The sequence below is a fragment of the Python bivittatus genome, unplaced genomic scaffold, assembly GCF_059951505.1.
Source record: "Python bivittatus isolate LINGU-HERP-01145 unplaced genomic scaffold, Pbiv_v1 ctg000210_np1212, whole genome shotgun sequence".
NCBI lineage: Eukaryota > Metazoa > Chordata > Lepidosauria > Squamata > Pythonidae > Python > Python bivittatus.
The window spans coordinates 19,117,317-19,131,508 of record NW_028277053.1 but is presented as its reverse complement, the minus strand read 5'-3'; the positions used below and the strand labels follow the sequence as shown (position 1 = coordinate 19,131,508).

The following is a 14,192-nucleotide window of genomic DNA, read 5'->3' as shown; positions in this document are numbered from 1 at the left end:
CTAGACTTTTTCCTCTTAAATCCTCCTTGTATTGCTCCTTTAGAGTCTTTGGTAATTTTGTTTAGTTCTTGATGTTCCATTGCTGCTTACTATTTTCTTAGGTTTTAGGGCGTAATTTTTGTATTTGATTCAGATTTTAATTTCAGTGGAATGGGGAACATGTTCTGATCTGACCTGACCTGCGGGAGACATCAGCCATGGCTTGGTGGCTGTTTTGAACTAAGTCTCTGCTGTTCCTGTGGAGTTTTTACTTGCAACTCAGCTATTAAAAATGTTCACGAGATGTGTTCCAATGTTGGCAACTCTTCTCTTAATTTCTTATAACTGTTACGTTGCAAAGCTATTTCTCCATTCCCAAACATCAGAAGAACCAGAGAGAAGCTTGAATTTCGGTACTTCAAAATGAATTTCTCAATAAACACCAACCTCAGTCAAATCTGATACCATCGAATATCTTTATTAGCAGCACTTACGCTAATACACTAGTGGCGTGAATCCTGAATTATCACGAAGGTTCTTTTTGGTGCTACAACGATATTAAAATAAAGGGAGTTAAAATGCAGTTATGAAAATAGAGTTCGTTAATTAAGAAGTTTTAGAACATGATTGCGGTTATTCCTCCTTGGATTAGACTTCTAGGATGCTTTGGTGGGCTTCCCCTTCTTCCGTCCTTGTGCCGGAGCATCATTTGTCTAGTAAAAGAAAAGACAGGACATGAGCACGGAGCCATGCAAAGCGGGAGGGGGCAGTGATGGTGGCAGCAACAGCAGATGCCTCACCCCCTTCTGCAACCCTTGTGAGCGGACGTGACGGTCTCCTCGCAACCAGGCCACGGAAGCTGCTCAGGTTCAACTCTGGCAAACCTCCACAGGAAACTTCCAGAAAGGAAATCCAAGATCTATCCCAGGAAAGTATGTTTCTGCAACCTATATAAATTATGCAAGCGCAGCACATTTGAATGTATTTGCTCAATCTGTGCAATACGCTTTTGTCTAATCGAAGAGCCACAGGACTATGCCAAGCAACGAGGGCCTCGCCCAGAACCGGGTAGAGACATTGCCTGTATGTGCCCGTGCCTGCCTTTGCAGTTCTTACGGTGTTTCTGCTCTGCCTGGTAGGAATTTGGTCCATGGAGTCACACTGCGGATAATCTAGGAGTCATGGATTCAGGATGGCAGGGCAGGGCGGGGGGGGGGGGGTATCTGCTCCTCTTCTGGGCGTTAGAAGCTCACTTACACAAAGAGAGAAGAGCGAGTGGTGAGAGTGACAGTCCAGAACCTTTGCAACGAGAGAGAAGGGCCTTGCTCTGCCTCCCTCCACTCTCCCCCCTCTGGAAGTCAGAATATGCCTTGGCTGAGATTCCATGATTCCTGAGAAGATGTTCCAAGGAAGCTGCTCTTTGTTATTGTTAAAGCTTTCCAAGCAGTTCAGCACATGGGACAATCCAAGAGAATAGCCTGTCTGCTTATCCTGCTGTCAGGGTGTCTGTTTGGCTTGCTAAATGGACATTTGCTTCAGACAAGCCTAGCGAGGTTTATTAATGGTGAGATCCTCTCTGTCTTCAGGGCACTCTTGTTACACATTTATTGTTTCCCTAGATGAACACCAGAACACAATCCCGGTCAGCAGCGTATCCAGATTAGGGGTGCCACCTGTGCGATAAGAACATATTCCGTAGGCTGCCTGCTTCTTACTGACAGGCTGAAATCAATGTGTGTGAACTGACCTCATGGTAAGGAATCTGAAAATCCCTTGTGCAGTGGTACCAAGAGCGTGGTCCCAAGGAAGCACGGAGGTGGTTGGCACCCTTCTGTGCAACCCCCGAGTGAGTGGGACCAAAATATTGCATTTCTGAGGAGTTTGAGAGATCTCAAGGAGCAAAATGGACATCTCAAGGCTTAAAAGATGCCCAAGGCCCGAGAAACCATCCCCGACTGGTTCTTGGCCCTGCCCTTGACGTGCCACCTCCAAAGGGCGTGGCCTTGAACCCACAGAAATGGTGCAGCCCTGCTTCGTATCTTAGCATCAGCACATGCCATCTTCAAACCTACGTTTCTATAACTGCAGGCCTGTGGTAAAAGAACCACCACCCTCTGACGTGAGTGAACGCAACAGGCAAAAGCTGGATGGCGAAGCTCGTAACTGAGGCGGGACCTGAACTCCCATTTCCCCATTTAAAGCCCAGCTCTGGCATGCCGCCGTTGAAACAAGATATGCAGGTATCAAAACACTACTGTACTTACAAAGACGGTTGGTTTGGGTGCAAATGTGCTTCCATCCTCATGTGGGAAATGAAGCTGAACTGACGGACTTGAGACAGATTTTTCTGGTGAAGTTTTTCTCTGTTTCTGAGGCAAGCTGTCCCCTTGAGGCTGACCATGAAGGCTAATCAACATCTGCTTCATCGCAGCTAGTTCCTAAAAAAACCGAAGCGCAAGATCAAATTGCTGGGTGTGAAATGGGGACCTCCTACTGACCTATCATCTGGGTATGCAACCAGAATCATTGTGGCCAATGAAAATGGCTATCTTCCCTTTCCGCTCTCCTTATTTATTTGAAGCCATCTCATCACAGAAGCAATATAAGGAAAAGGCAAGGAAGATATTCATAAACAACAGCTCATTTCCTCCAAGTACTGCAACAGGACAAGGTCGCAGAAGCTTGGCAAAGAAAGAGCATTTGCTTAATCCACTCAACATGCTTGCAAATAGCAGTTGATGATCGAGAGTGGTAAGATGCATGCTTTTCAAAAGGTGTATGTTAAAAAAAATCCTTTATCTCTCCCCAGAAAGAAAAAGAAAAGGGAGAGAACATATGGGAAAAAAATGAGTGCACCTAAAAAAAATTATCGGAGAAACGTCAAAGGGTTAAAAAACAGAAGAACTCCTGTTTTGGAAACAGAACCACAGTATGGGAAGAATATAGCGCACAGATATTTTACCCGTACTGAATGGATTATAAAGCAAAGAAAGAAAACCTTCCATTGGCCCTTCATAGAGGGAGGGGACGGGCAGCTTTAAATCCATGCTTCAAGCAGCAGGACTCACTGGCTTCCCGCGAAGTTAATTTGCACTCTTCCTTTATTGTCGACTCTTAATTTCCCAGACTGCATAAAATGGCCCTTCAGAAGATCTCTGGTCGTTCTATGCTTTGGGGAAAGCAGAGCCCCCCGGGCAAGGACACTGCTTAGACCACGGGCTTGTCTGGGTCACTGTACATTCCTAACTGACCAGGCAAAACAGTGCACCACTTAAAGAGTTAAACGTTGAAGAATCTGTAGAGGCTCATGACATGTAATGCCAAATCTCTCTTAGGTTGACCTGAGAGATGCATTAAAGGCTCTCATGAGCATAACTGAAGGCACCTCACTTTGTATCCGAGCCGAATCTGATGAAAGAAGGGATCTCCATGAAATTTGACAGGATGAATTCTCCATCCCTCCCAGAATCACCGTACAAGCTTTGCCTGCCTCTTTCAAAGAGGGGAAGGGCACCAAAAGGGATTTGCAGAAAAATCGGGAAGAGATTGGTTTTGTATAAGATGGGTAACGCAAGCGCTTTCATCCTTGAAAAAGTGAAATAATGCACGCCTTATGTCTCCAATGTCAGCACTGAAAAAGTTAGTTCTTTCTTCCCAGAGCTTCCCCCTACATAAGTTAACCAAACCCTTTAGGCGCAGGGCTCTAGTGTGGGGTTAAGACCGATACTTCATTTTTCTTGGTACGGGTCCATTTCCCATTGAGGGCAGGGTGTACTTTCAATACTGTTGCCTAGATTAGGAGACTGCAAGCCAGCATCTCTCTGCTGCAGAAAAATATAAAATAAGAACACATTTCTTAATTTCAACATGGCTAACACATGATTCACATCATGTTACAGCTTTAATAATGGGCAAGTGCCCGGAAGGACGGAAACTACAATTCCTCATATGCTCCTGCACAGAATCAGTTCTGGGGGGAAGGTGATCCACATGTTGGCTTAAAAGGTAAAAACAGGCAGTCCTACAGCAATGATGAGACTGATTCAGTCAATGCCCAGGACCTCAGCAGGAGTCTCCTGTGCTTCCATCCCAATCCTGCGGCAGTCGGAGCGGCGTGCGCCCGTCTCGTTGCTCCATCCTTTAAGATCACAGCTATTTGCATGATTCAACCACGTGCAGTGGCATGTCAAAACAGTTCAACTGCAGAGCAGCTGTTTCCAAGGGCTGCATAACTGATACTAACATGTTGCTGAAAGTTGTAAACTCTGCAAAGACGTTGCCAAAGCAATGCATAGACAAAATTTTTGATGAAAATAACTTGGACAATTATATTACAAGTACGTGCTTCATCTTTAGCAGACCGTGATTACAGTCCAACCATACCTATTACTTGTAAGCTATGGAAATTAGAGAACTTACAAATACCTTCTGGGCTGGGATGTAAGCAATGCTCCCATGCTAGCCAAATATGTAATGAAAATAATTTTGCTGAATCTTCTGTTGCTCAAAGAAGTGGTGACACCAGACCCCACCCCCAGGAGCTCCCCCCAAACGACACCAAGCAATTCATGCAGATAGAGAGTCTGTGTTACAGGGATGTTATTTGGCCATCGTATCTCCCGGAGAGAGGCCAGCCCCAGGAACAGCAGGGAAACAATGGCCTATCAGAAAATCAGGGCAAACTTCCCAGCCCTTTGCAAACCAGTAGAGTCTTGCATGATGAGAGATATCAGGAGAATTTGATGATACAGGAGAGGTTTTCCTGCTTTTTAAAAGTTATTTTTATTAGAATATTGAAGACTGTAACCTAATCTTGCATAAAGCTTTTTTAAGAATTTAGTGCCAAGTAAAGTTCCAGCCTACGTCTAAGTGTTAACTCGATTCTAACAACTGTTGGGTGATAGAGCTGAATCATTTGAACTGGGGGTTTATCATTAGCACCTTGTTACTCACACTGAATGTGATGGATTGGAACATAGGGGAGATATAAAATATGGATCATAAAAGACAGCCAGTTTGGTGCAGTGGTTAGAGGCCCCAGGCTAGAAAGCGGGAGATGGTGAGTTCTAGTCCCGCCTTGGGCAAGAAAGCCGGCCTGGGGACTTTGGGCCCGCCACCCTCTCTCAGCCCAACTCACCCCACGGGGTGGTTGTTATGGGGAAAATAGGAGGAGGAAGGAGTATTAGGTGTGTTTGCTGCCTTGAGTTATTTATAAAAATAAGAAAGGCAGCATAAATTTTTTTTTAAAAAAAAATCCCAAATGAAGAAGGAAAACAAGCCCACTTGTTACATACTGAAAGAATATGGAGGTACTTCAGAAGAAAAAGAGATCACCTGTAAGAAATAATACTTGTTGGTTATCTGGTTGTGAGCAGGAGAAGGGGAAAAATATTACTGATCAACAATGAACACAAGGGATTGTCTCAGCAGGTGACATCTGTTTAAAGCAAAGCACTAGTCCACACCATAAAGACCCAAGCAGCCAGCTCTGAGGTTAATCAGTAACTGTAGTGGTTTAAGAAACCATATTCAAGTCCTAAAATCAATCAAGCAAGCAAGCAAGCTTCGTGATTAGTTTTAATTTAGCTATTTCAAAGTGTCTTTTTAAAAATCTTCCTTGTTAAGTCACAACTTTTAATAGAACATAAGGAGAATGAAATAATTTAGTACTTTTTTTCCCTGAATACTGCAGGGAATATTTATGACAGCAGATATGTGTCTACTTCCTTATTTTTGCCTAGAGATTGACCTGATTATCCTAACCTTTCTGGACAGAACACACATGAGTGATTGGATTAAGTTCTGGGCTTCTGCAGAACCTAACAGAATTAGGCTTCATTGAAACCTTACCTGGTATAAGACTTGTGAGAAGGAAATATTATTGCTCAGGTTTGGACTATAGATTACCAATGATAAGCTGCAATGGGTTTAACTGAGAACTTTAGCTGACAAGAGGACTTGTCTGTTGATTATTTCTGAGGCTAGGCTTACGAATCTATGTTTTTATTTCATGAAGAGGGAGAGGATACAGAAGACGGAGAAGAAAGATCTGATCCATAGTCATAAAGTAGCTTTGCGCCAACGGAATAAACATGGCAGTCTAAGAAAGGTAATTCAAAATCCAGATACAGCCATACAGCAAAACCTCTCTTCTTTGAAATGTAGCTCAGACGACAGAGGGAAGTGAAAAAGATATTGATGGCTGACAGATTCACTTGGGAGAAAACAGCCATTCAGCCATTACTATAAGTTGCAAGCAATTCATGGGTTTAAAGATCCAAGCCAGCACTTTGACCTGGGCACAGAAAGACACTAGCAGCTCAGGAAGCAATTGCAATAATTGGGTCATCAAGTGGTCAGATGCTCCCAATGACCTGCCAGCAGCCTCCTTCCTTCTCGAGGCTCTTCAACAGCAGTCCATGAAGAATGTCATGCAGGAGTCACCCAACTGTGATTTAACTATGGTGTGTGTCACCACAGCCAGATCTGACATCTTCAGGAATGAACACAGCTGACAAACCAACCTAAAAGGGCCAAAGCCGTTCTTGCTTACAGTGACTGCATCTACAGCCAATATCAAATCTGCAGCCTGGAGCTACAAGCAATGCTAGGTGCGGACGGTTGTAGACTGACACATCTCAGAGATATCCGTGTGAAAAAGTTGCCAGAGGCCACTGCCTGCCATAACACTAAGTTCTTTAATTGTCCTCTTGGAAAGGACAACACAAAACAATGGAATGACATCCAATGTTGGCAAGGTCCTTGAAGAGGCCAGGACTGATGGGACTGGCAGTTTCTAAGAGCTCCTGCAGAACCCAGCGGGATTATGAAGAAATGACACTGTTCAGCCATCCTGTGGTTATTCTGGGTTACAAAATGTTGGCTTTTGGTTAGATACAGGGCTATTTGAGTTTAGAGACTGTCAGCCCAGGAATGTAAAGAGAAGAAATATACCGGGTACATTCAGTTCCAGGTTCAATGCATGACTTGGATCAAACTCCAGAGACCTGTGCATATGAAAAAAAATAAGTAAGATGTAGAAGGAATACAACTTGTGGACCTATGAAAGTCAACCTCAGCAGTGAAAATGGTCTGGTGTCTCTGGTTCCTTCCTTCCTTCCTTTTTTTTTTCCCCCCAAACAGGTGATCTCAGAATTATCTGTTACATTGCTTTTGGGAGTTGAGCACCCCTTAGACTATACATTTTACAGGCAAAATAAAGTGTTTTGTTCTGTAGTGCTTCTTTGTAGGTCGGGCACAGGGATCCATTTTCAGAAAGAGTAGACTAGTCAAATCTTGGACAGATCAAATAGGCGCATTCTAACTTCTGGAATGCTTTAACATTTTTTTAGTGTAGTGACTGGGAGACCAAAAGGCATACAACTAACTTCTCAGAGCAACGGAGGTTTCTGGGACCATCAGGGCAAACTGCCAGACGACAAAGTGCTTTTGCAAATGGATAGACCGGACCTGCTCTCCAGGAACAAAAAGGAGACACCAATTGTCTTCTGGAACCCCAGCCACTGTATAGGTCTTAATGGACCTGTATGAAGGTTCTTTTATATCTTCCTACATATTGAAATAGATAATAAAAACATAAACGTCTTCCCTATCTAAAAAGGTACTGAATAAAACTCAAAGGGTTACTAATGTCCTTTAAAAAAATCACTGGACTTTATCTGAATAGAAGAAATAGTCAGGATAAAATATTTAGTAACTACCTGTAATAAAAGCATCTTCCCCATAGCTTTAATTTCGCAGTTATTAAATGTATGCCTTTTGACTGAAAGTATGTAAGAAAAGATGAAAAAAAACCCCACTGTCCCAAATTTTTCTGTCTCAAGTTCAGTTAATTATCTCCTGCTGCTTTGGGGGAGGGGTCTATATGTAAATGTGTTTCATGAGTATTTTATACTCCTTTAACTTGGGGAAAATAAAAGGTTTACATACCTGAATTGCTTCAGCAATATGACTGAAAGGGTCATCAGTAATAAATCAATCAATAAACAAATCAATAAATAAATCCAAATATTTGAATGATCTTGCAAGCCGTTTTGATAAAACACACATCTCAAATAAACAAATAAATGCAGCTTGGCTCTATTCAAAATGCAGTTCTTATAATGTGATTTCCAGTTCAATCTTGCAATCCAAACACAACAAATTTTGCCCATATTTCATAGAACTTTCTCCTTATAAATCAAAATGTGAGGTGCTTGCAATGCTTTTCTATAAATTTACATTACAATAAACCCTGATTATTATTGTAGAATATGCAAATTGAGTTTTCTGAAAACAGAATTATATTCAGTATGTGTTTATTTTATATAATACAATAAATGCAAATATATGGGGGCTTTTTTGGGGGGGGAGATCCTTTGAAGGAACCAGGAAATTATTCAAAGCTGTCACTTCCCTTCCACAAAATGTGTGCAAGAATGAGTCTATTTGCTCAAGGTTTCAGGTGTTAAAAATCCTATCGCCTTCTATACAGTATTTATGTTTAACACTAACCAACATTCTGTAGATAAGAAACAACAGAAAACGGAGAGAAGGCTGATAAAGCAAGACAGTAGGAAGCTTAAATGCCTTGGCAATCACTTAACAGGGTCATTGTGGCTGGCTTCTGATGAGAATAGCTCCGGGGCTTCCTTGTGGTACAAAAACACCCCTGCAGTCTTGGGGTGGGGGTTGTCCGTACAGAACATTAATAGCAGCCAGAAACCTGGGACATTAATGTACCAAAGAAAAATGATAACTACACTGTGGCTGAATGTTTAAAAGAACTAAGCATTATTCCCCTGCAATTTTGTTTTTAGAAGTCTGAAACAGGTTTTAATACAGACGCAAAAAGGAAAGAGACTTTCTTAAGCAGAGACACCCATACCGAAAGAGAAGAGGGAGGAACTCACTTAGCTTAACTAAGAAGCTACTGTATTTCTCAACCTTTTCTTCTATTCCATAGAAATAAATTTTCTGTCCAAGCAAATCCAATCATAATACTGTAATCCTTTAAAGGGGGCTGCAGAGGAAGCTCATTGGAGATATGAAAGCAGAACACAGGAGGTGGAAAGAAAGACAGAGAAGTCACCCGAGCAGAGGGCCAACAGGCAGCCTGGAACGGTGGAGATGAAGTCGGAAAGGCTAAAGTTGAAAATGAGCGGAGCTTGGTGAAAGATGCTAACAGAACCACAACAAGAGCTTCTTCAAAGATGTTTAGAATCAAAGGAAGATAAAAAAGGCACAACGTAGCAGTGGCTGAATGAGGATGGCCATCTGCCAGCTGCTCGGCAACCAGAGACAGTGACTCGACTGTTCTGGCTCAGTCTCTTCCAAGAAGAGGACGTGGGTTCCACAGGAAATAGTGAAGAGCAGGACAAGGGAGCTGGGTGGAAACACAGACTGATAAGCACACAGTCAAGGCACATCCATCTAAACCAGCTCAAAATCCCAGGGTCACCTGCTTCCCATCCTTGGTTGCTTAAGGAACTTGAATGCTGGCCTAACCGGTATGCATTTTGTTTGAGAAATCTTGGAGAATGGGAGGGCAATTTCTGTCCCTATCTTCAAAAAGAGGAACAATAAAGATCAGGCTATTACAGACCAGTCATCCATCAGGGGTGACTGGTCTAGAGCAGATCATAAAGCTATTGATCTCTAAGCATACTGAAGACCACATGGATTTTTCAAGAACAAATTTTGTCAGACTAATCTTTTATCTTCTTCGATCAGGGGATTGACTTCTCAAGTGAACTGTGAGAATGCTGAAAATGTAAAATAGTTAGATTTCAAGGAAGCATTTACACAGTATTCCGTGATGCTCTGATTAGCGGTTAGGTGGACACCCAGCTGCACTGAAAATTGTACTCAAATCACGCTGCTCAATGAAGCCTCACTCAATTGGAATAAATTAATGTGCCACAAGGTTAAATTCTCTCCATGATTTGCATTAATAACTTGCACGAGGAGGTGGAAAGGATGCTTATCAAATTTGCAGATGACACCAAAATGGGTATGGTAACCAATAGAAGACAGGAATAAAATTCTAAATAACTCTGATAAACTGGAGAAATTGGATTAAAATAACAGAATGCAATGTAACAGAGATAAATTCAAGGTTATCCATTCAGGAAACAGAAATCAAGGACAGACTTGGGATGCCTGGCCTGGCAACAGCACTTGTGAAAAGGTTTGTGAATCAGTCACTGATGACCAACGGCAGGAGTCAGCCGCACGAAGCGGCTGCAAAAAAGGCAAGTGTGCTTCTGAAGGCATCACAGGGTACCCTTTCCAAAACAAGGGAAATCACCACGCCACCTCATTTGTACTGGTCTGACCTTGCCTCTAGTCCTGTATCAGTTCTGGTCGCCGCAGTTTCAGATAAAGTGGGATAGGGTAAGAAGGACAACAGGAATGCTTAGACAGAATGCTTAGCCTTTGGAAAAGCTGGCTGGAGGGAGTCATGACACTGTTCTTCAATATCTGGAAGGAGAACACACAGAAGGAGAGCTAGATGTGCCCCCTCGTGTTTCACAGTGGAGAGAATAATGGATTTAAGCTGACAGGAAGGCAGATGAATGTTCTTCTTGAATGTTAGAAAAAAAATTTGCAACGTATGAGTGAAACCAATGAACCAGAGTAGCGATGGCTTTCTTTTTCAAGATACACACACACACAGAAGTTAGGCAGTTGTCTCTCAGGGACAATTTAATCTGGATCCCTGCACTGAGAGCTGGACTCCTGTCCAGAAGGTTGAACCTGGTGGCCTAAATGGTCTCTTCCAACAGTATAATTCTAAGATATGAACATCCCTTCTGTCAAAACGTTATTCCTGTTTTGCACCACTGGAGCTGGTTAGCAGTCTGAAGGCTGGCATCTGAGGGCAAGAGGCTGTTCTGAAAAACACTGGTAGCTGTAATTATCTCAGTCCTTTGGGGGTGGAGGATGTCCACTCTGCAAGCATAGCCACCATTTTCCTCCACAGGTGTGCTGAGAAATTGGATGCTTAATTCATTCTCCCTGTCTGTATGCAGTTTGCTGCCCCCCCCCCCCCGCTCTACCTTGCTCGTCTCTTTTAGGAAGTCTCCCTCGTGAAAGCCAGGGAGACACGAGAGTAGAGGACATTAGCAGAGGCGCTTCAGGGGCTTTCAAAAATGCACATTCAGGATCAGGATGGCTTTTTCCAATCTTAGGAAAGGATCAGCCGGTGACACAAGAAAGAGGGATGAACGCTCAAGAGTGCAGGGGAGAACCGTTGAGTTTCTGGGCTCTTTCAGTTCAGGGATTTAATAAAGAGGAAATATTATTGGGGGGAGAGGGAGGGAGCGCACCCTTGCATTTCACATGCAGATGCATTTAAACTGAATTATAATCCAACCTGAAAACATTCTGGGAAAACAAAATACAGCGCAAGGAGTCTGCCAAGCCTTCTGGGCCAAGGGATGAACTGTTGCACAGCCAGACAGTCCAGAGTTTAAAAACAGAACTACTCTTATGCAAAGAAGGCAGGAAGGCAGCCGGGCTTAGAGCCCGAGTCACAGGATAAGGCTTAAAGGATGGTTTCATTTGCGTTTTGTGCAAAGACACATTTATCTGCACCAGGCATCTTTTTCTCTGCTGCAGCTCTTGAGCTGGCCATCCCCCGGGAAATCTAAACTACCCCAGAGGGGGCTGGCTCCCATAAAGCAAAGACTGTCCATCCAGCAGTTCCCCCAAGTGCTTCTGAAGTTGCTCCTGCTCCCCTAGCACTTAGGACCCACCGGCCCCCTCTTTGAGCCCTCTCAGGCAGAGATTCCACTGGTCCAGTCACTACTTCTCCGTCCTTCAGGGCTGCTCTGATCACACTGTGTGGGAGGAGAAGAAAGAGCCCTACAAACGCCTGAAATTTCTTCACTGGCACTCGCTGGCAAAGAACGGTGGTAACAAGAGGAACACAAGCCTCCAGGGAGGCAGAAGTGACACAGACCGTCAGATCTGAACTTCCCCCTCTGCAGCAGCCAGCGCCAACCAAATTAATGGTGTAGGGGCAAGACCCATCATGCACACTTCTCTCATCCATCAGTTTAAATTATATAAGCATATAAAGAGCATGACTTGCCACTTTACCCCTCCTTTGCTTACACGATGGAGCATACTCATCTGGGATTCAGGTCATGTTGACCCAAATCAGTTCCATTTCTTGGGGTTGCCTTTGTTTTTTCTGTGATTATGGCAGGACATTAATGTAAAAAGTTAGATTGGTTTTTGCAGTTCAAGGGTTCAGCTATGCAGTGCACAGATCTGGAGCCTGTAATTCCTCTGAAAATCTATGGACCAACGTACACATTTTTCTTTAGCTTTTCCGGTATATGTAGGAATAAAAAAGCATATTTAAGGATTAAATGAAAAATCCACAACCTAACTGGTATCAATGAAATTCAGCCCCATCAATTCACTTTACTTGAAACCTGAAGACCAATTATTCATAGCCAGGGCACCCTTCACCCTTCAAGCATGGCCAATGCTGAGAATCCTGGGAGTTGACCCCCTGATTTCTGAAGGCCCCCAGTTTGTGACTCCCATGGATCACCGAAGAAGGTGGCTGGCAGAGTCGTGCCTTAGCAGCAGAGGATTTTCACAAGTGCCTGGGCTGATCTCACGCCCTGCTCCAGAGTTCCTTGTACCGTTTTGCAGGTAAAAACTCCTTAAGGAGACACTTTTGTGGGTGTGGTGTGGGAGGGGAAGAGTGCCAACTTCCAAATGGCAGCCTCAAAGCCCTTTCTGCAAATGCAGTATGATGATCTCCAATTACGGCCAGCAGAAAACCCCCTCAGATGGTTCAGAAGGGAAAAATGGGGGCACTGAGGTTGCCAAGTGACTTGGAAACAAAATCCAACAAATTAAACTAATGAACACTTCCTCCTCCCAAATTATTGTACAGCAATTGTTTCCAAAGATTATAGCGCTCCTGTTCCTGAAACTTCCTGTTAGGAGAGGGCTACTCTATGTGGGCTGGAAAAATGGCAGCAAAGCGTTAGGGCTTTCTGTATCTCTCAACTGCCATGGAGTTGTCAACTGGAGTTCTGTAACCCAGACATGGTAAGCCCACCTTATGGTTGATGGAATGCAAATATACAGCTTGCTTATTTATTGAGCTGATGAGTTATATGACCACCCAACTCACAAATTCCAACTACCATCCTCCTTCCATCTCTTATGTGGAGGAGACAGAGAGTTCAACACCCCAGCCAGTCCCAGCCCCTCAATATCCACCCCTGAGAGGTCCTCCCTTCAGACTTCTCCAGTCCTGCGCTTGTCAACAGCCCATTCTTCAGAGCAGAAGAAGGGAAAACTCCAGGGTGGCCAATAGGAGATACTCCAGTCCCTCTGAGTTCCACTGCAGCACATGAAAGGCAGAATGGAAAAAGTGTGGCCGCTTCAAGGTGTTGCAAAGAGGTGCAACATTTGTGCTCCTGTGTGCTCTTGACTTTTGGGAAACAGAATCCAAAGAGCCGTAGAGCTGTAGCATCTCAGAAGTACAAGAACTGAATTAATACAGGAAATAGATTTGGAGAGTATCTCTGATCTCAAATGAATAACCAATAACAGCAGTATTATAAAGCAGTACCAGTAAAATCCTTTTCCACAACTATTCATATAGGACTTGTATTGGGAAGAGAAAATTGCCATCTTACATATGTAAGATGGCAATTTCCTCTTCCTAATACAAGTCCTATACAAATAGTTGTGGAAAAGGGTTTTACAGTCTAAAGAAAATTTCAGGAAAAAAAAATCCATCAAATAAATGAGGCATATGCAAAACAATGTTAGTAATGATTTGGAAGTTAAATCTGAAAAACACTTGTAGAAGTTACAAACACCCACAGGCACTTACCTGCACAGAAGATTCCAAGATCTTATGTTTATTTTATTTAATTAATGCAAAGCTACTTAGCTTTGAAACATCTTGCCTTGAGAAGCAATTATCTCACAGAGGGTGAAATGAATGAGTCTTCTGTTAATGTTATGTGACACCATATATTAAGGACATAATAGAAAGGTATAACCTGTCTATACTATACTTTTTAAATAGGGCATATATCACAACGTAACTATTCATTATACATCCAAGACAATGGCATTCAATAAATGTATTAGGAGACAGTGATGGCACTAAATGGAAATTAAGGTACAAAGAGTTCTTGACATGAAATTCTTTGGAATTTAACAGAGCT

The 14,192-nt window shown here is 43.1% G+C and overlaps 1 protein-coding gene across 1 annotated transcript in view; it reads right to left on the bottom strand.

The window, feature by feature from the left end:
* Nucleotides 1-419: 419 nt before the first annotated feature.
* The window catches only part of PIBF1 (progesterone immunomodulatory binding factor 1), a 71,081-nt gene continuing 57,308 nt past the window's right edge, over nucleotides 420-14,192 (bottom strand). The window contains exons 17-18 of the mRNA XM_007427120.3: nucleotides 2,244-2,417; nucleotides 420-692 (exon numbers count right to left, since the gene is read on the bottom strand). Coding sequence (XP_007427182.2) covers nucleotides 636-692; nucleotides 2,244-2,417 — 231 coding nt within the window. The 3' untranslated portion in view covers nucleotides 420-635. The remainder of the gene's footprint in view (nucleotides 693-2,243; nucleotides 2,418-14,192) is intronic.